Source organism: Mustela nigripes, chromosome 1 (genome assembly GCF_022355385.1).
Source record: "Mustela nigripes isolate SB6536 chromosome 1, MUSNIG.SB6536, whole genome shotgun sequence".
Lineage (NCBI taxonomy): Eukaryota > Metazoa > Chordata > Mammalia > Carnivora > Mustelidae > Mustela > Mustela nigripes.
The window spans coordinates 204035297-204056716 of record NC_081557.1 but is presented as its reverse complement, the minus strand read 5'-3'; the positions used below and the strand labels follow the sequence as shown (position 1 = coordinate 204056716).

Genomic DNA, 21420 nt, shown 5'->3' with positions numbered 1-21420 from the left:
CTTTTTGAAATGACCAATTCCAGACCTGGGGCAGGAAATACACTCAGGGAACCTAGAACATCTCCTTGTAGGGGATGGCCTGGAAAGTCAAAGACTACTAGGCTCAGAGGTCAACCTGAAGGGACTTCCACCAGTCAGAAAGGTTAACTGCAATGTTCTGAAACTCATTAAATATACTGAAATCTATGAAATAACACCCAAATATAACAGTTGGTCATCTTAGAAACAATGACAGGAAACCAACTTATTTTGAAAAGGTTTACTTTTCCCATATAAACCGTATCACGGGTAACCAAAAATAGTTGAGAGAAAGCTCCTTTTCTTGTGTGCAAGCCTGATTTTTTTTTTTTAATATTTTATTTATTTATTTGAGAAAGAGAGAGAAAGGAAAGAGAGAGAAAAGAGTGCATGCACACTAGTGGGGAAGGGGGGGGGGAGGTGCAAAGGGAGAGGGAGAAACAGACTCAGGGAGCTCAGACAACGGACAATGCAGAGGTCTATCCCAGGACCCTGGGATCATGACTTGAGCTGAAGGCAGACGCATAACCAACTGAGCCATGCAGCTGCCCCAAGCCTGATTTCAATAGATGACAATGAGGAAACTGCTCTGCAACATGTGAAACTCCAACCCAGAAACAGATCATCTACAAATAGTTTAGCAAGACACTCCCCTCAAACATGCAATGACTGATGGGGAAGGGGGTGGCCCCTTTCCAACCATGCCCCATTTCCAGGGAAGTTGGACTATTTCACAGAAATAGTCTAGTTAATAAATACAAAGGAGGAATGATGACATTAAAATATCTCCACCTTGGAATCTTTATTAAATTAATGGACCTCCATCTTGAGAATCAATAGCTGCTAACAATGCAAAAAGGAACAGCCAGACTATGTACCCACTGACAGAACACAGAACCACCTACAGAGAGTAGGTTTTGCCAGAAAGCTGAATCCAAACACAGTCAAGCATCTAGATCCAACTACCAACTGGCTATAAACTTGGAATACCAAAGAACAAGGTTAGCAGTACCATGGAGATGGAATCAGCAAAATTCAGGCTGTAGCAAATTCTGCAGGTCAACAAACCCATTTTTATTTTTATTTTTTAAGAGTTTATCTATTTATTTGTCATAGAGAGAGAAAGTACAATTAGGGGGAGCAGCAAGCAAAGGGAGAAGCAGGCTCCCTGCTGAGCAAAAAGCCCCATGCAGGACTTGATCCCAGGACCCTAGGATTATGACCTGAGCCACCCAGGCATCCCTCTTTATTTTTTTTGAAGACTTATTTATTTATTTGAGACCGAAAGAGAGAGAGAGAGAGCGCGCACACGCACAAGCACAAGCACGGGGAGGGGCAGAGGGGGAGAGAGAGAGAGACCCAAGCAGTCTCCTCACTGACCAAGGAGCCTGATGGCAGGCTCCATCTCACAATTCTGAGATCATGACCTAAGCCAAAATCAAGAGTTGGGTGCTCAACTGACCTAGCCACCCAGGCACCCCTCCTCCTTACACTTTTGAGTTTAAAGAACATGGTTTTGGGGAGTCTGGGTGCTTTGCTCAGTTGGGCGTCTGACTCTTGTTTTTGGCTCAGGTCATAATCTCCCAGTCATGAGACTCAGCCCTGCATCAGGCTCTGAGCGCAGCGAGAAGTCTCCTTGATATTCTCTCCCTTTCCCTTTCCCCCTTCCCAAAATGGGCACCCGCCCCTCTCTAAAAATAAGCCTTAAAAAGAGAGAGAAAGGGGTAAATTGTAGCCTGAAAAAGGTTAAAAAAAAAGTACTAAAAATAGACAAAAACTAAACCCTAGTATTTCGGGATGACCATTTGGGCAATGAAACCATGAAGAAGAGCAAGGCAGTGGTTACAAGTCAAGACAGAGGTTCTTGGGATGCCTGGCTGGCTCAGTTGGCGGAGAATGTAACTCCTGATCTCCAGGTTGAGTTGGAACCCCACGTTGGGTGTAGCAAATACTTAAAAGTAAAATAAATAGATCTACATATTGAGCATCAATGGCTACTAACAACACCTGGGTAGCTCAGTCTGTTAAGCATCTGGCTTCAGCTCAGATGTTGAGCTCAGCATCTTGGGATCGAGCCCTGCACTGTTGGCCTCCCTGCTCAGTGGGGAGTCTGCTGGTCCCTCTGCCTCTCCCTCTGCTTGTGCTCTCTCTATGAAATAAATTCTATTAAAAATTATTAAATAATTTTTAAAACAAAATAAAACCTTTAAGAAAGATGGCATTTCCTTCTGAGAGGATGATAGGGGAGAGACAATCAATCAATACCCTTAATTTCTTTTTTAACCTAGGTGGGAGCAGAAAAGGTATAAAACCTGAATGCCACTTGTAAGCTGTATAACATTTGTTCTACGCCATCTATACACAGCTTACAACAAAAGTTGTACTACTTTGTTTTTAAATTTGTACTCTTAAGAAACATACTATTAGATATAATTAAAATTAATTAGATTTATTTATTTTTTTAATTTATTTGCAGAGATCACAAGTAGGCAGAGAGGCAGGCAGAGACAGAAAGAGGGGAAGCAGGCTCCCTGCAGAGCAGAGAGCCAGACACAGGGCTCGATCCCAGAACCCTGGGGTCATGACCTGAGCCGAAGGCAGAGGCTTTAACCCACTTTCTAACCCTCAGATTTCTTTCTCTTTTTTGGTGTGGCATTATTGCAACAAAATTTCCTTTTCTCTAATTATAAGACAATATGCAAGTAAATACATTACATCACCCTTTTATCTAATACATATGAGACCACCCTTTTATCTAATACATATGAGACAGCACTAGAATCCATGAAGAATCCTGTGAAAATAAGAAAATCTGACTACGGTTTGACTTCAGAGTAAAACCTTAGGTAGTAAATGTCCATCACTCGCTGGACATTAACAATGCATCACTCCTATGGGTGTCGGTCAACTTCTGAGAATACCATGGAACTGACACGTAAGTAGCCAATGCCTGGTGACCAAACAGAAAGCACTGGTGCATGTTGGCCCATCAGAAGCTGACTAGCCAACTACAGCTGTCAGGCATCGGTCCAGCACGCAGCACACAGGTCAGAGTGGCTGACACTCATGCTGCTCTGGGTTCACCCTGTCACGTTAACATTTACAAGTTCAACACCCAGAGCAACGCTCCTCCACCTCTGCACACTAACCATTCTTTGCTCACGGTCACCCATCCAATATTTCCCAACCTGCTTGCTTTTGGAATGTCTGTCTCTCACCCATTTACAAGCAGCTAAGGAGTGGTGAATATGAAATGCTGGCCTGACTGAAATAAGTTCAGGCAAACTGATGTGCTCCTCCATAAGCACTGTTTCTGAGTATTTTTAGTTCACAAAGGGTCTGTGAAGCCACACAAAAGTCCATCAGCCTGAGAAAGAACAGTCCTATTGGCTCATAAAAAAAGGGAGCCATCTAGGGATGCCTACGGTGGCTCAGTCATTAAGCGTCTGCCTTCAGATCAGATCATGGTCCCAGGATCCTGCAATGGAGCCCTGCATAGGGCTCCCTGCTCAGCAGAGATCCTGCTTCTCCCTCTCTCTCCCTCCCTCTACGTACACACACTCTCTCAAACAAATAAGTAAAATCTTTAAGAAAATATAAATATAAATTTTTAAAAAGGGAGCCCTCTACCTTCAAGACATTTTCAGACTTACAGCCTTTCACTGGAACTAAAACATTAATTTTCAAAAAACTCAATCACGATGTACACCAATCTACTTCCCGTAAGAACAGGAAATATAGCTTACAAAATGACCAAATGGGTACAGAGAGTCAGGAACTACTTACTCATGTTCAAGGCCGCCATCCCCGCTTGCGGAGCTGCGGGGTAGACGTTCGGTACGTTCGCGGTCATGAAATCTGCAATCTGCTGTAGCGCCAACAGGCCTGTGGGGTTCTTCCCCTTCTTAAATTGTTCCTGTATCATTGATTCCAACTCTTCACAGAAAGCCTAGTAAAAGGCAAATGAGAACAGTGAGACACTATCTCTCTTCCATACCTTGGGAAGGCAGAGGTAACTAACACACAGACTACCTTTTTGTTTGTTTTCATCCAAGGCTAGAAAAGTAAATGGATATTCTCATACATTACTACTTGGAGCATCAATTGCTACATTATTGCTAGAAAGTAATGTAAGTAATATAAGAGCTTAAAAATCTTAACATTCTATCACTAATAAACTTTTTGAAAGAAATAATTAGGGGGCGCCTGGATGGCTCAGTGGGTTGGGCCGCTGCCTTCGGCTCGGGTCGTGATCTCGGAGTCCTGGGATCGAGTCCCGCATCGGGCTCTCTGCTCAGCAGAGAGCCTACTTCCCTCTCTCTTTCTCTGCCTGCCTCTCCATCTACTTGTGATTTCTCTCTGTCAAATAAATAAATAAAATCTTTAAAAAAAAAAAAAAAAGAAAGAAAGAAAGAAATAATTAGGGATATACTCAAAGATGAATTCATATGGATGTTAGTTCCAGCAGGACTTCTAGCAGGTAACAGTCAAAACAGTAGAAATATGATTATACACACGGGTCCACCTTACAACGGACACAGTCCATCTATGCACACGGTCAACAAAAAGGCTGAGAAAAATTAATAAATGACATAAAATTGCTCTTCATATATTTTTGATTGTGAAATGGTTGTAAAGCAACAGAATCTGTGGGGTTTTTTTTATTTTTAAGATTTTATTTATTTATTTGACAGACAAAGATCACAAGTAGGCAGAGAGGCAGGCAGAGAGAGGAGGAAGCAGGCTCTCCACGGAGCAGAGAGCCCAATGCGGGGCTCGATCCCAGAACCCCGAGATCATGACCTGAGCCGAAGACAGAGGCTTTAACCCACTGAGCCACCTAGGCGCCCCAGAATCCGTGTTTTGTAAGAGTGAATACATATCTAAACGTAGAACACTAGATACATCCAAATGTTTACTATAATCATCTCAGTGATGGAATTATTAGCAATTTTCATGTTCTACTTTGTGCTTCTCAGTATTTTCCTCAAAATAGATTCTCTTAATCACTTTTAAAAGTTGAAAAAGAAATCCTAAAACATTCATCCTTTATCAAATAATCTTAAATTTTTAAAAAAGATCCTAAACTAGGTAAAAGGATTAAGTTGGGTTGATGGTGACTTTAATATAAAGTCACTACTTTAACAATACAGATTAATTTATAGCTTTCCTTTCCCAAACCATGTTGAAATAATTTTTCACATATCCTACAAAGAAATATCTTATCAGAGGTGCCTGGATTAAGTGCGTGCCTTCAGCTTGGGTCATGATCCCAGGACTCTGGGATCGAGCCCCGCATAAGGTGCTCTGCTCAGTGGGAAGCCTGCTTCTCCCTCTCCCACTCCTCCTTGTGTTCCCTCTCTTGTTGTGTCTCTGTCAAATAAACAAATAAAATCTTAAAAAAAAAAAAAAAAAGAAGTATCTTATCAAATAAATACTAGTTAAAATGAAAATGTGAGCTTGGAATGCCTGGGTAGCTCAGTCAGTGAAGCGCCTGTCTTCAGCTCAGGTCACGGTCCTGGGATCGAGTCCCATGTCAGGCTCCTTGCTCAGCGGGGAATCTGCTTCTCACTCTGTCTGCTCTTGCTGCTCCCCCTGCTTATGCTCTCTCTCTCTAACAAATTTTTTAAAATCTTTAAAAAAAAAAAAAAGAAAAGAAAAAATATGAGCTCACTGAACGAACACCCACATCTGATTACAAACACTCCAAGGGTTTCTGGATGATTCCATATCCAACTTCTAGTTTTTCATTGCTTGAATGAAAAGCTTAAAAGACATAATGCCCAGGGACAGTCCAAGTATAGCTATCAGTAGCTTGCAGGAAGCAAGCAATACATGCATTACACTTAATACAATGGTATAAAAGAATATAAGGAACCAAGAGTGGCTAGAGGAACCCCTATTTACCATATGACAAATGATGTCATAGATGTCATAGATCATATTCTGTGGGAGTCAAGGAAGGAGGGGAAAGCTGACAGGGGCTTTGACTGAAAAGAAGAAATCAATAAACAAAACACACTCAGCCATCTTTGGTATCAATGGCAAAGGCAACCATCTAGACAGATATGCTGACACAGGATAAAGGGATACAGACTGATCCAGAAGCCTCACTAAAGGTCACAGAGTATGCTGGGCACAGAGGACAACAGTTGCATAAAACAAGCTGCCCTCACAGGCCCTCAATCTGAAAAATCAAACCCTCTCTTTCCACCGTTTCCAAATCCACAGATGTATCTATGGGAAGCTCAGTTCAACACACAGGTATAATGTATGTACACGACACCACAATTCAGCCCACGTACACAGTGCAACACATGTTAAGTCCCAGGTGCTGTTCTAGGCACTGAAGATATACAGTTAGAAAAAATGGTCCTTGCCATTAAGGAACCTAAAGCTTAGCATATAACACACAAAAAGAAAACCACAGTGTAAGAAGCCCTCAGTATCCACAGCCGCCCTGATGCCCTACATGTGCAGTAAGGAGCTGAGCGCTGCAGAGGCTGATGAGGGCCTGGAGCCACCCAGCCAGATCCCAGAGTCTTCTCCAGCCAGCACTCACGGCCAGTGACCTTGTGTGCTTCCTTGGTCCTAAATACTGGTGGTTCAACATCCACACCCTCACCTCTCAGCGAACTGCCTGCCCTCCTCTAGTGACCCTGTCCTCCAATTATCCAGGCCTCCCATGTGCATGATCATGTCCTACATGTGCTCTTTCCTAGTAACTGTGCCCCAAGTATAGGTTCCCCTCCTAGCTTCCAACTCACCCTTTCTTCAACTCCATCGTGACCCTAACACAGGTCCACCATCCCTTATCTTCCCTGCGTCCCGACCTCCCTCACCCATTTAGAGCCTTGGTTTAACATTATAATCATTCCCTTGCTCACATCTGCACTCTCTACCATTTCACCTGGGAATACCCCAACCCTGGTTAAATTCAACCCTTCACTCTGTCTACTCATGCAGCTGAAAGTGGCTGGAGCAGGGGGATCATGCTGCATCGTCCCACTATAAATTCATGCCCCTAACCTGAGTGTGCCCTTCACGCTAAACCAAGGACAGCCCATCCCCTCACCCACTCTCACACCTATCTGGGCCCGTTCTCAGCAGGTGACCCCACTGATGATTCCCTGAGAGCAGAGGATCAACCTGAAGAAAACTCTCCAGCTCCCTCCGGGATCTATGCAACTGTCAGCATCTGTGCCCACAGGATGGGCTTTCCCACTCCCTGAAGTGGCTCAACTCCTGTGCTCCTAAAACCAAGAATCCAGCACCAGGAGATCCCTAGGAAGCAATCCCAGGCTTTCTGGTATTTCACCTTATGTCCTTTCTCTGTTTCAGGGTCCCACACTGCATTCAGATCATCACAGTTGATGCTGACTATGTCTGTCCTCGACGACCTGTAGATGGGGGCCTGCACAGCACCTGCACACAGTCAGTGCCATAAGTCAACTTTCTGCACTCTGCCCCCAGTGATGTTTCCTTCATTTCTTGTGGCTTTTATACAGGAAACTGCTCAAGCCTAAAATCTAAATGCTCTCTGATTCATTTTTTTCCTCCACCTCTTCCTCATCATCCATCAGCAAGTTCTATTGAACCTACCCTCAAAATAAAACTCAAAAATTACTGCCACCTCCTGTTTGGAAGATGGCTTTCTCTCTTGCCTCATACAACATTTTTTTCTTTTTCTTTTTTTTTTTTAAGTAGGCTCCACACCCAAAGTGGGGCTTGAACTCACGACCCTGAGATTAAGAGTCACATGCTCTACAGACCAAGCCAGCCAGGCACCCCTATAATACTCCTATACCAAACCTTCAAAAATGAAATCACATCAGGGGCTCCTGGGTGATTCAGTCAGTTAAACATCTGACTCTTGATTTCGGCTCAGGTCGTGATCTCAGACCAGCTTAAGATTCTCTTGCTCACGCTCCCCTCCTCCGCAACCCTCTGCTTGCACATGTTCTTTCTCTAAGAATATATTAAACTAGCGCCATTCCTGCCTGCAGCCCTCTGATGACTCTATTATACTCTGAATGCAAAACAAACGCCTAACCCGAGCCTACAGAACCTTCCAGAACCTACCCCCTCCCTGTCACCTACTGTGATCAGAACACACTGGTGCCTCAACTCTCCAAGCCCATCCAGCTCATCCCTGAGCTAGGGATTTCACTTGCTGCCCCTCAACTGAAACACTGCTCCCCCATCCCTGCAGGGCTGGCTCCTTCCGCTCCCTTCCTCAGAGCGGTCTGTGCAAACCGCCACTCAGTCCAATCACCCCACTGCTTCCTGCACTGTGCTTCTGTTTGATGTTTCTTGTTCACTTCCTTCCAGAAGGGTGTGAGGTCAGAAACTTGACCCAGCAGGTGCTCACGCAGGTGTTATACTCATGTCCAAACTCACCAAGCTGTACACTGAAAATCTGCATAAATTCCTCTAAATTATACCTCCACAATATGTGAAGACTAATCATAACCAAACAAACAAAATCTCTTAGAGCATTTATCTGTCCTGTTCACTGCTAACTCTCCAGGTTCCTTGAGCAGCATGTAAAAGACAAACATTAAAAGAATTCCATGAGTATCTCCCAACACTCCAAAGCTTTAAGGGAACAAGATCAGAAGGGAAAAAGAAATGAAGCACACACAAGGGCAGCAGCAGCAACACAAGGAAGTGATGGAGACAGAACTCCTTTACGTAAGGACATGAACAGAACACAGAGGGCATGCTTGTGGCTTAAAGTGCTGGGGTCACTAGAGGAAAAACCAATCAATGATGAGGTCCTATCGAGGCCTACCAAGTGCCCAGCACCAGGGGAGGGGGCCTAGAGGTAACAGTAATTTTTAAACAGTTCTAAAACAAAGAGACTCTCTGGAGAAGTAGGGAGAGAATAAAAAGGAGAAGCCAGCACCTCCTCTCCTTTATGACAATGAAGATCTGTCATTTATCCTGCCTGATAACTTGAACTGGACGGAATTCTTTCCCCAGCCATGCACATACACACGAGGCAAGAATTTCCTGAGTGGAAATGCAGGCACTCTGGCATGTACAACAAAATTAAGAGCTGAAGCCTCAGAGAAGGAAGAAGACCCTTGTGCAGTAAGAAGGCTTACAGGACTCTGCAGGATCATGGACACCCTCTTCTTCTGCTCCATCATGTTGAAGTCCTGGCGAAGGTCCGGTGCCATGTTCCTCTCTCGCAAGTACTCCGGGTTGTTCTCATCCACCCTGTCAAAGTACCGTTCCTTGTGCGGGGCGGTGGTCGGGGGTGGTGAGGTCACCACCGCGGCACGAGAGTCCCCATTCATGGCACAATCTTTCTCGGTTCCTACAGAATCAACATACAAGAAAGTCTTGTGTTTGAATCATTGTCCAACAGCATTTCATCACAAGCACATCAGCCTGGTAAACACAGCCTTCAGTGTGAGAACGTCAGGAGTGACTGAGTCAGAGCCATCACGCGCGAGGTATCTTTGTGGCCTTGGAGGCACACACCAGCCATCTCCCACCCTTCTACAGACCAACGGCATTTTTTGTCCTCGCCATTGTTCTTTCGCAGACAACAGGAAAACAAGCTCACAAAGCTATTGTATCCTCTCTCAAACTGAAAAAGAATTAGATACTGAATTTTTTAAAAAGAGTTTACTTATTTGTCAGAGCAAGATAGAGAGCACAAGCTGGAGAGCAACCAGCCAAGGGAGGAGAAGCAGATTCCCCACTGAGCAGGAAGCCTGATGCAGGACACAATCTCAGGATCCTGGGATCATGACCTGAGCTGAAGGCAGACACCTAACCAACTGAGCCACCTAGGCACCGCTAGATACTGAACGTTGACAAGATAGTTTAAATCACGATCCTGTCCCATACAGAAAGGATCTACCAGGAGAAGCACAGTTCATTTCTGGAGAAATCGGATTTATGATATTTTCCTGAAAATGTGTTAGTAGTGATTTCACAAAGGATTCTCCAAACGGATCAATAAGAAAGCAGCTACTCACACACCTATATTCATGCAAAGGGGAAATGCTCCTCATCAGATCACCTTTTCAGTTCAAAAAACAGCAGGTACTGAAAACATCAACATGCCCTATTCTGTGACTAAAAGACGCCCAAAAGACTCAAATTTAAAGTCTATTATTATGGCTACTTACACTCTTTTTAATCCCAATCCCATCATTTTCTTTGAAATGATGTTCAAATACTAAATTATATTCATCTTTAACTACTAAATCACTAAAGAGCACCCTTTACTAAGCATAGAAATAGTTTCATTTCTATTGTTGACAACTAAGTGTTTACTGAGCATCTGCTACATCTCACCACTGTGCTAGGTACAAAAAGCAACCGGACACTGTGCTCACATTGGGGAAGCTGGGCTCCCAGACTCATGAGAAGGGAAGAGGGATTGGATCAGAAGTCATAAGCACAGAGACAGCAGCGAACGCTGGAGAGGAGAGAAACTGGCTAGTGGAATGCAGAGTGGGAAGGAGCAGAACTAGCACCTGGGCAAGTACCTAGCACTTGGCAGTATACAAAGAGACAATTATGAATCTATTAAGAACAAGAAGGGGGGCACCTGGATGGCTCAGTGGGTTAGGCCACTGCCTTCCGCTCAGGTCGTGATCTCGGGGTCCTGGGATCGAGTCCCGCATCGGGCTCTCTGATCAGCGGGGAGCCTGCTTCCCTCTCTCTCTCTCTCTGCCTGCCTCTCTGCCTACTTGTGATCTCTGTCAAATAAATAAATAAAATTAAAAAAAAAAAAAAAAAAACAAGAAGGAAAGGATGAAGAAACGAGGTGAGAAAGACTCAGAAGCCACAGGCAGAGTTTTGATGGTGAGGGGACAACAGTTCCTCAGGCCACACAGGATGGACAAGGAAAAGATTTTAAAGAAGTCGATTAAAGGAGCTATTCAAATGCAATCTGTATTCCTTCTTACACAGCACACAAATATTGATTCCAAATAGAGCACAGGCCTAAATGGAACAGCAAAATCTATCAAATTCTCAGAAGAAAACACAGGAGTAAATCTATGAGACTTCAAGTCAGGCACAGTTTCATATGACATCAAAAGGACAAGCAACAGGAAGAAAAAAAGAGATAAACTGGACTTCCTTAAAAGTGTGCTTCAAAGGACACATGAATAAAAAGACAGCTACAGAATGGGAGGAGTATTTAAAAATCATGTATCTTTGAAGAGATCTACAACCAGAATATAAAAAACACTTACAACTTAGTCATTACAATCACAATTATTTTTAAAAAGCTGGGGGCGCCTGGGTGGCTCAGTGGGTTAAATAAAGCCTCTGCCTTCCACTCAGGTCATGATCCCAGGGTCTTGGGATTAAGCCCTGCATCGGCTCTCTGCTCAGTGGGGAGCCTGTTTCTTCCTCCTCTCTCTCTCTCTCTCTGCCTGCCTCTCTGCCTACTTGTGATCCGTCTGTCAAATAAATAAATAATAATTAAAAAAAAAAAAAAAAAGCCTGAAAACCATCCCGTGGCCTACAAGAACCCAGCAGCTGACACTGCCCACATCCCTGATGCACAGAATCATGAGCTGTGAATAAGAAGATAAGGACTTGGGGGAGGGCCTGGGTGGCTCAGTGAGTTAAAGCCTCTGCCTCCGGCTCGGGTCGTGATCCCAAGGTCCTGGGATCAAGCCCGGCAGCGGGCTCTCTGCTCAGTGGGAGGCCTGCTTCCTCCTCTCTCTCTGCCTGCCTCTCTGCCTACTTGTGATCTTTGTCTGTCAAATAAGTAAATAAAATCTTTTTAAAAAATAAATAAATAAAAAGAAGATAATTACTTGGGACACCTGGGTGGCTCAGTCAGTTGGGCTACTGCCTTCGACTCGGGTCATGACCCCAGGGTCCTGGGATCGAGTCCTGCATCGGGCTCCTTGCTTGGCGGGGAGCCTGCTTCTCTCTCTGCCTCTGCCTGCCTGTGCGCTTGTGCTCGCTCTTGCGCGCTCGCTCTCTCTGACAAAAAAATAAATAAAAAATATTAAAAAAAAAAATTAAAAGAAGAAGATAATGACTTGAAACTGGGAAGTACCGGCAGGCTTGCTGTGCTGCCACAGAGCATGGACACAATGGTGGGGAGAGAAGGGAAGTCCACTGGCTCTCACTCGTGCTCGTGCTCTCGCTCCCCGTGTATGGATACACTCATGTTTTCCTCACTTCACTGTTGAGGGAACTCAGGTCACTCAGCTAGGAAGCAGCAGGGCTAGGATTCAAACTGCAGGCCACCTGGCGGGTTCTTAACCTCTAAGCCACACTGTAAATAGTGAGGACGACAGGGGGCCAGGCGGAAGCTGCAGTGCAGGGGTACAATGGCCCCAAAGGGATGAGAAGGGAAGAAATCAAGGGCTTGAGATTCTGCATCTCTCAGGAGCTCCCAAGTCATACCGGTGTCACTGAACTTGGACCACAACAGGAACGCAAGGCTTTAAAGAAGAGTTCATTTTAAAAATATCTTATAGTACCAACAGCCAAAGAATCAGTTGGAGGAAACCCCCCCCCCTTCTTTTTAAGACAGATCAATCTGGATATTGCTCTTCTGAAACCTAAAGATATGACAGAACTAACAGTATGCTTAAAGTGACACTATTTTAAGGACTGAAAGTATGAAAACAATTAGGGACTAAAAGTCAACACAGAATAAATAAACCAAGGACTTGAATGTAGTCTTTAAAACTTACTCTTCTCTAAATGTATCCTCTAAATTTGCAGTTTAATTTGTTCACTTTAACCTAGTTTGTTCTTAAAGAATGATGCAAAGAACAAAACAAAGGTTGTCTGACATTTCTTCATCAGATGGAAATGAAGCTGATCATCACGAGCCAATAACACAAAGACTCGACTTCAGTGTTTCAGAAACAAGAAAAGGAGAACACGCAGCACTGTTATTTCTCTATCACTAAACGAGGCCAATCTGAAGCCATTCTCACCAGAGAGTATGCAGGAACACTGCAGAGGCAACTCTACAGCCTCTTCTTGTCCTAGAGCTGACGCACGAAGTCTTTGAAAAGTGAGATTAAGGCAGAGATTGTTCTTTTTATGAGGAGCTACTGTGTGAATGTATAAGATGAGGACTGCAGTCTAGGTACGCACGTGTTCTTTCCTTCAATAAGAAGTCTATAAACTTAAATCAAAGTACACATATTCTGAGCCCAGTGGTCAAGAAAAAACATCATTCTATTGTTAAAGCACAAAACCGTACTTAGTTTTTGTCAGTCATGCCTTCAGTTTTCATTAATCTAGTTTTTAAGAGCATGTTAAGACAGCCAAGTTTTCTAGAAAGATCTCTATAAGTAAGTTATTATTTAATCCAAAATTTTGAAGAAGAAATGGGAAAATGCAGATTTAAAATTTTTTTCTGGCAACATTAGAGTATTTTAAAATAATTTAAAAGGTATTAGGGCAACTGGGTGGCATAGCCAAGCATCCAGCTCTTGATTTCAGCTCACGTGATGACCTAGAGGGGCAGAGACTGAGCCCTGCTTCAAGCTCCACACTCCGTAGGGAGCCGGCTAGAGACTCGCTCTCTCCCTCTCTGCCCCTCCCCCAACACTTGCTCGGGCTCTCTGTAAATCTCTTAAAACAATAATAACTGAAACGCCCACCTGTTAACATCTAACAGTATACAAGTCAATATTACTGTGACCAATATTTGGTCACAAAATCAGTATTAAAATCTGCTCAATGCAGTATTATGAAGCTATAAAGATTTTTGGCAGGGCGCCTAGATGGCTCAGTAAGTTGGGTCTCTGCTTTCAGCTCAGGTCAAGGTCTAGGGGTCCTGGGATCAAGCCCCATGTCGGGCTCTCTGCTCAGCAGGAAGCCTGCTTCCCCCTCCCCCTCTGCCTGCCTCTCTACTTGTGATCTCTCTCCCCAGCTCAGTCAAATAAGTAAACAAATAAATAAAATCTTTTTAAAAAAAAGAAGAAGAAAAAAGATTTTTGGTATAACATACACAAAAGATTATAAATTTAAGTGAAAAACTATAAAATTCCCTAATCTTTTCAGTAATCCTATCACTACTATAATTACAATCACACAGACAAGATGATACAATGGCTAACTATACTAAAGCTGAACAAACTGATTAAAGCAAAGTGCAGATCAGTGTTTCTCTATCTCGATATTCTAGCAGGCTGCTATCATTTTACCTGTACAAGAATTTTAAGATTTCACTAATCTTCATATGTCGCTACCTAAATCAAAGGAATCTCCGGGAACAATCCTTTCAAATAAACACACACACTCAACAGAACCCAAAAGTCTGGATGAACCCTGACAACCAACCTTGGCCTATCCACATGAGAGCCCATACCTGACCATGCCCATGTCACTCCTGGACACACAACAGCCTCCTAATTTGTTTCCCTACTCCTTGTCCCCCAACAACCCCCAACACCAAGCCATTCCCCCAGAGAGACCAGGGAGTTTCAAAATAATGCCTAATGTCAGCACTCACTCCCCTGCTTAAAAACTGATGGCTAGGGGTGCCTGGGTGGCTCAGTTGTTAAGCGTCTGCCTTTGGCTCAGGTCATGATCCCAGGGTCCTGGGATCAAGCCCTGCGTCAGGCTCCCTGCTCAGTGGGAGGCCTGCTTCTCCCTCTCCCACTCCCCCTGTTTGTGCTCCCTCTCTCACTGTCTCTGTCAAATAAATAAATAAATAATTTTTTAAAAAGTCTGATGGCTAATAACTTAGCTGAATCCTGATCTAAATCTAAAAATAATATTTGAGACAGTTAGACATATGACTATCAACCAGACCTGAAAGGCATTAGGGAATTATTATTAAAAGTTTTAGGTGTGATATTATTATTTTAGACATATAAGATACATAGAGAAATACTTGTAGATGAAAGAGTATCTAGAATTTGCCTAAAGCTTCTCTGGGGGGAGGGAGAGTACAGGTTATACAAAATAAACAAGACGGGCCACACACTAATAATGTTGAAGCTGGAGGAAGGATGAAGCAGGATTCACCACAGTACTCTATTTTTTCACCATACAGTACACCATTAGTTTTTGATGTAGTGGTCCATGATTCACTGTTTGCATACAAATTTTGTCTATTCTGTATTGTCTGAAAGGCTCCATAATTTTCCCTGTTCTTGGAATAAAGTACCTCAAGACCTTACATAAGCTGCTCTCTGCCTGCCTTCAAATGGACGCATGTCAGCAAGTTCTTTCACACAGAAACCACTGATAATGGGATGAAAGGATATTTAACATCAACATCCCTTGTCTAATGCCCCACAAGACACCACTGGGCCTTGTATATTATTTACTGATCTGGAAATAACAAAGTGTGCCCTGGAATATTCTTTCTTACCGAAGTTATTCTAGCCCCAGAATGATCCATCCCAACATGTAACTAAACTTTAGATCAGAAACTAGACAAATTTTTGTTTCTCTAAAATATCCATGAGCTCATTCTAAAGCTTGTGGGCACATTCAATTATTTCTTCGCATCTCCCTTCCAGCACAGACATTTTGTAATGGCTAACTATTCAGACCTTCACTTGTCTTATTGCTGAATCCCTAAAGGCAGGACACTCAAACCAAACAAGAAAGTTGCCATTAACAAAATTCTCTGGATCAAGTGTCTGCTAGAAGACCCAGAGGGTCATGTTGGTTTCTAAATATTCTTAAAACATTTCTCAGAGGGGGTGCCTGGGTGGCTCCCAGGTTGAGTGGATGCCTTCAGCTCAGGTCATGATCCCAGGGTCCTGGGACTGAGTCCCACACCGGGTTCCCTTCTCAGGGGGGAGCCTGCTTCTCCCTCTCCCTCTGCCTGCTGCTCTGCCTACTTGTGTTCTGTTTGTCAAATAAATAAATAAAATATTTAAAAAAAAAAAAAAAGAAAGCATTTCTCAGAAACCATGACTGCCAGGTGATAATGAATTATGGCTGTAAAGAAAATAAATCAGAAGGTACCAAAAATCATAAAAGTGGTCATTTCTGCTGTCTCCTTGGCCACCTGATACCCAACTCCAGACAGCCTTTGGAGTCAACAGGAAAATAAGAAAAGAAGAGACCTCTGTACTACCTTCCTTGACTTCTATTACTTCCTGGTGCTTAACAGATCTCCACTACTGCTACTTCCCCCATTCTGTGTAAGGCACTGGAGATAAAAAGTTGCAAAATGAGTAGATGACAGACATTTATTTAATGTAATCAAACAGTCGTGCTGCCATGACAGAAACCCACTTACATCAGCAGGGAGAAGTGTCTGATGGTGGGAAGCAGAAAGAGCCGAGTAAGGGTGTTATGGGTTGAACTGTGTTCCCCCGTATTTGGAAACAGGATCACGACAAACGTAATTAGTTAAAACGAGGTCATACTGGGACAGTATGGGGCCCCTCATCCAATATGGCTGGTGTCCTTATAAAAAGAGGACATTCAGATACAGACCATGTGAAGATGAAGGCAGAGGTCCGCTGAGGTGATGCATCTACAAGCCAATGAACACCAGCCATCACCAGAAAACTGCCAGCAGCTGGTGGAAAGGCCTGGAACAGATTAATCATCATAGCCTCAGAAAGAACCGACCCTACCGACACCCTGATCTTGCATTTTTGGTCTCCATAACTGAGACACAATGAATTTCTGCTGTACGCGCCCTCCAGGCTATGCTACTTTGTCAGGGCGGGCCCCAAGGCCTGTCCGGAAGGCCTCACAGGAGACGCTTGTAGAGCTAAGTGGTTGCTTCCAGGTGGCATAGGGCAGGCAGCAGTCCTCTGGTGACCGAACACCTATGGAGTCATATAGAGAGCAGCAGAGCCAGCACAGTGAGCAAGCGGTCAACGTTCCGGCTTTCACACTTGCTCCCTGGTACCCAGCAGGAAGGTACTCAAGGAGCTTTCAATGACCCACCTGAAATGTTCTCTCTTCCAAACCTTTCAGGCCTGCTCATTCTCAAGATCCAACTCAAATCTGTCCTGCTCTGTGAAGCGTCCCCAAGCCCCTGAGCTTGGCGTTGGCCTCCTGTGCCCTGAGGTACTTTACTCTGACTTCTCATCAGCCATTTTCAAACAGGACCAGACATCTGTTACACTTACTCCATCTCCAGTCTGTGGGCCCACAGAGAACAGAGACACTCATTTTTGTACTAATTTTTGTACACCTGGGAGAGTAGGGACTCAAGAGACACTTTGTTCCTGCAGTAGGCTACCGACTACAAGGGACATCCTAACTTCTCTGGAAGGGCTCCGTGAGGTTTCCACCAGAATTAAACTGCATCATCAGCACACACTCAATGAAATAAATGGCAGACTCACCCAAAACAAAACAAAAACAAAAATTGTAGTTATGAGAAGTGATGGATGTGTTAACTTGATTGTGAGAATCATCAGATTGTACACTTTAAATATATTACAATTTTGTCAATAAAACTGGGGGTAAATGTTTTTAAAAATGTGGAGTCTTTGCTGGAGAGAGTGACAAGCTTTTAAACAGGAAGAGCTGACACTGATGGCTAAGCTCAGGCAAAGGACTGGGAGTAGCGCTTCACACAGTCCACACCCTGTCCAGCACCTCAGGTGGGAAAGCAAAAGAGACACAAAAACTTTAGCCAGAAATTCATGAGGGACTTCAAGCAACTGGGTTGCTATGCCCGTCAATGAAAGAGGAATCCCTAATACCTACTGACAGGAGGGGGCCCAATCCTGGAGCTCTCCTACATGAAACAGAACACAGCCACAGTGAGTTATACCCTCACTGCGCACATTGCTAGCCTCGTTCCCCACTTCCCCTGAGGTACAAACACCCACCTGATGTTTAAGATTCTTCTTCACAGGTTCAGGCTGACTGCTATGCCCTACTTGGGATCTCAAAGTTAAGTAAAAGCCTTTAATTACTCTGATCGGATCATTTCTATTCCTGTGTCTCCGGATGTTCTCCTGCAGATGAAACTGCTCAAAAGGCCCCTTTAAGATAATCACTGCTTACTATGTAGTCAGTGATTTAAATCTCAATGGTAGGGGTGCCTGGGTGGCTCAGTTAGCTGAGCATCTGACTCTTGGTTTGGCTCAGGTCATGACCTCAGGGTCCTGGATCCAGTCCTGTGTTGGGGGGGGCCCTCTAAGGGAGTCTGCTTGTCTCACTTTCCCTCTGCCCCACCCCCCTCTTGTGTGCATGTATGTCCTAATAAATTTTTAAATAAGTAAATGTATATGTATTAAGTAAATACATAAGTAATATATGTATTAAGTAAATACATATTATGTATTAAGTAAATACATAAGTAAATTGTATACGTATTAACTCATTCTTCCCCACAGATAAGGTAGCTGAGGCACAAAGCAGCTGAGCAGCCAGCATGAAGCTACTGCACTGAACCCCAGCTGCCTCGCTCCAGTGTCTGCACCTAACCATGCAGACAGAAACTGTCAGCAGTTTCTGACACACCACTCCTCACCTCATGTCCTAGCATGGGTCAAATCAGGAAAGAGAGAAAAAAAAAATAAAGTAAAATTTAGTAAAAGTGATGCTTCCCAGCTTTGTCACCCACACTCACACTCCTTCTAATCAGGAAATGATGATCTGGGTGGGTCCTCTTTCTTCCTCTCTCCCTGACAGAATGGTTCGTTAACAAGTCCCCAGCCTATATCCTCCTCAGTTTATTCAGTGTTTACAAATAGTCATATACCTGATGTTGTTCTTTTAACCAGAGCTGCTTCTTTTTTTAAAAAAATTTTATTTATTTATTGAGAGCACAAGCTGGGGTGGGAAGGGGAGACAGGACAGAGGCAGAGGGAGAAGCAGACTCTTCACAGAGCAGGGAGCCCAACATGGGGCTCAGTCCCAGGACTCCAGGATTATGACCTGAGCCACCCAGGCACCCCTACAGTTAGGGGTTATTCAATTCTATTGTGTACTATTATAGAGAGATCAGTCACTTAAGGATGCACAGCCGTAAGTGGAAAAACAAAAATCTGAAAATAAAACTCTGATTTGGAGACTGTCATCTTAATTGCTTCTCATTAAGTGGTCTTCCTGCGCTGACAGGACCCTCCAGTCGCAGGGTCAGTACTGCACACCACTGGGCCTAGCGTCAGTGATTAGTCTTCAACAAGGACGAAGTCTTCATCCATAAAGTAAAAATATCTCCCTAACCTAATGAATCAACAAGACAACATAGCCAAGAGCACTGCTTGGAGAAAATGAGAAATCATCATTGTAATTACAATCATCACATCTGTCACTCCCAAACTCCACACCTAATGCTTCCCGATCCCGGGGAGAAGGAGACATCTAACCAGCACAAGGGAACCAAAAGAGAGCCCCATACAGGAATTCAGAGGAGTGTGACAAAGGCCCCGCAAGGCACCATGTTTGTACCCAAATTAGTCCAGGTTAACAATTCTGTGATAGTTCCCCCTTTGCAGGTGAAAAGTTGACTCAGTTTTAAGTTCCTGAGGTCTCAAAATAAATAAAGGGCCAAGTAAGGCTGTAGGCCCAAGGCCACTAGCTCCAAGTGCCAAGCTCATCCCTCCACTGCTACACAGGAAGTCGGAAGGGGGCACTGGCCGAGGGCAGGAAGCCCAGCGCTGTCTCCCCACCATTTAGCACCTAACAGGCCCTCAATAAAGATATGTGAAGTGGAAGAATGGTGAAGAAAGGCAAAAATCATGCTTCATGACTAATTTCACAAAATTCACTTCCATACAGAAGAAATATAGTGACATCCAGTACTTACAGGTGGCTCATGAGCTCATATCAATCAGTTTCCTCTCAAACAGGTGCTACTCTCTTTTTTTAAAAGATTTTATTTTTGGGGCGCCTGGGTGGCTCAGTGGGTTAAGCCGCTGCCTTCGGCTCAGGTCATGATCTCAGGTCCTGGGATCGAGTCCCACATCGGGCTCTCTGCTCGGCAGGGAGCCTGCTTCCTCCTCTCTCTCTGCCTGCCTCTCTGCCTACTTGTGATCTCTCTCTGTCAAATAAATAAATAAAATCTTTAAAAAAAAAAAAAAAAAAGATTTTATTTTTAAGGAGTGCCTGGGTGGCTCAATGAGTTAAAGCTTCTGCCTTCGGCTCAGGTCCTGGGATCGAGCTCCACACCAGGTTCTCTGCTTGGCAGGGAGCCTGCTTCCCTTTCTCTCTCTCTCTCTGCCTACTTGTGATCTCTATCTGTCAAATAAATAAATACATAAAATCTTTAAAAAAAAACAAAAAAGATTTTATTTTTAAGTAATCTCTACTCCCAGTGTAGGGCTTGAAATCACAACCCCGAGATCAAGAGTCCCAAACAAGTGCTTTTCAAGAAGAAATTCCACAAAGGAAACTGCACTTCAGATTTTAAAAAAGGAATGTGGGAGGAGTAATTTTATATACTGTGCCTGACAATTTAACAAGTAACAGCCATTCCATAGGACAGTCTCCACTGCAATTCCCGATCTACACGTTCTAAGCCACATGCCCTGAACCACCACACAAAACCAAGAGCAAAAGTCAACTCTATCCTGACAGTGCCAACCACTTTCTCTCCTTTTGCTCCTTCATGATACCATTCCTGTCCTTCAATTACTATATGATTTTTATTTTTCATTATATTTTTACTGAAGTCATGGAGGCTTTCAAAACTTGCTGTTTTACTGAAACAAAACTCTCCGTGAATTTCAGTCCATAAGCGTGGCTTGCTAAAGGGTCTGAGTCAGATTTCTGCTTATTTTTCTGGGGGGAGGGAGGAGGTGGAGATGTTTGGCAGGGTTATAAGTAAGGGAGATTAAAAATACTGACCACAAAAACAAACAGCTTTTTCAGAATTTAATGGTCGGTGACTAAATGTTCCTATTACTGAAGTAATTGGTTCCCATAGAAGACAAATGATAAAAGGAAGCTTTGAAGAGAATAGTCACCCAGGGCTAACAGACTGAGAAGGACACTAGCGCTGAGCATGCTAAGACATAGATATTCTGCACACGCAAAGGTCGAGCTGTGAGCTACTTTAACTCTGGGACTTCTGAAAACAGGGCCAAATTGTCCTCTTTGGAGCTAGTCAGGAAGTATTTAAAATCACAAGCATAAGTAAAATTCTGCCAAAGGTATATACTCTCTGAAAAGTAATTATGCCAGCTGATAGGGAATGAAACCCCTTTATGCCACCAAGTAATTCTGAGCACACAAGTTTTTAGAAGATTCAGTTTTCACAAAAATAAGGATATATAAGCAAAATATGAAGAATGACATATAGACAGTGCCTCTTAGGGGAAAAGAGCAATGATAAAAAAAAATTGTATTTGCATAAAGAAATGAAAGAATATATAAGAAACTTAAAATGGTGGCTTCCTTTTTAGAAGTGAGAAGGTTCTGGGCAGAGGGAAGACAGAGATGGCCAGAAGAATCTTTATTGTTCATACATATGTATTTTTAAAGTTTATTTTAAAAAATTTTTAT

General features: G+C 43.5%; 1 protein-coding gene across 9 annotated transcripts in view; it reads right to left on the bottom strand.

The window, feature by feature from the left end:
• The window catches only part of ADD1 (adducin 1), an 82491-nt gene that overhangs the window by 35155 nt on the left and 25916 nt on the right, over positions 1-21420 (bottom strand). For all 9 annotated transcript variants that reach the window (XM_059379789.1, XM_059379800.1, XM_059379755.1 and 6 more), the window contains exons 2-3: positions 9129-9343; positions 3805-3967 (exon numbers count right to left, since the gene is read on the bottom strand). In XM_059379789.1, the coding sequence (XP_059235772.1) occupies positions 3805-3967; positions 9129-9323 (358 nt within the window). In that variant the 5' untranslated portion in view covers positions 9324-9343. The remainder of the gene's footprint in view (positions 1-3804; positions 3968-9128; positions 9344-21420) is intronic.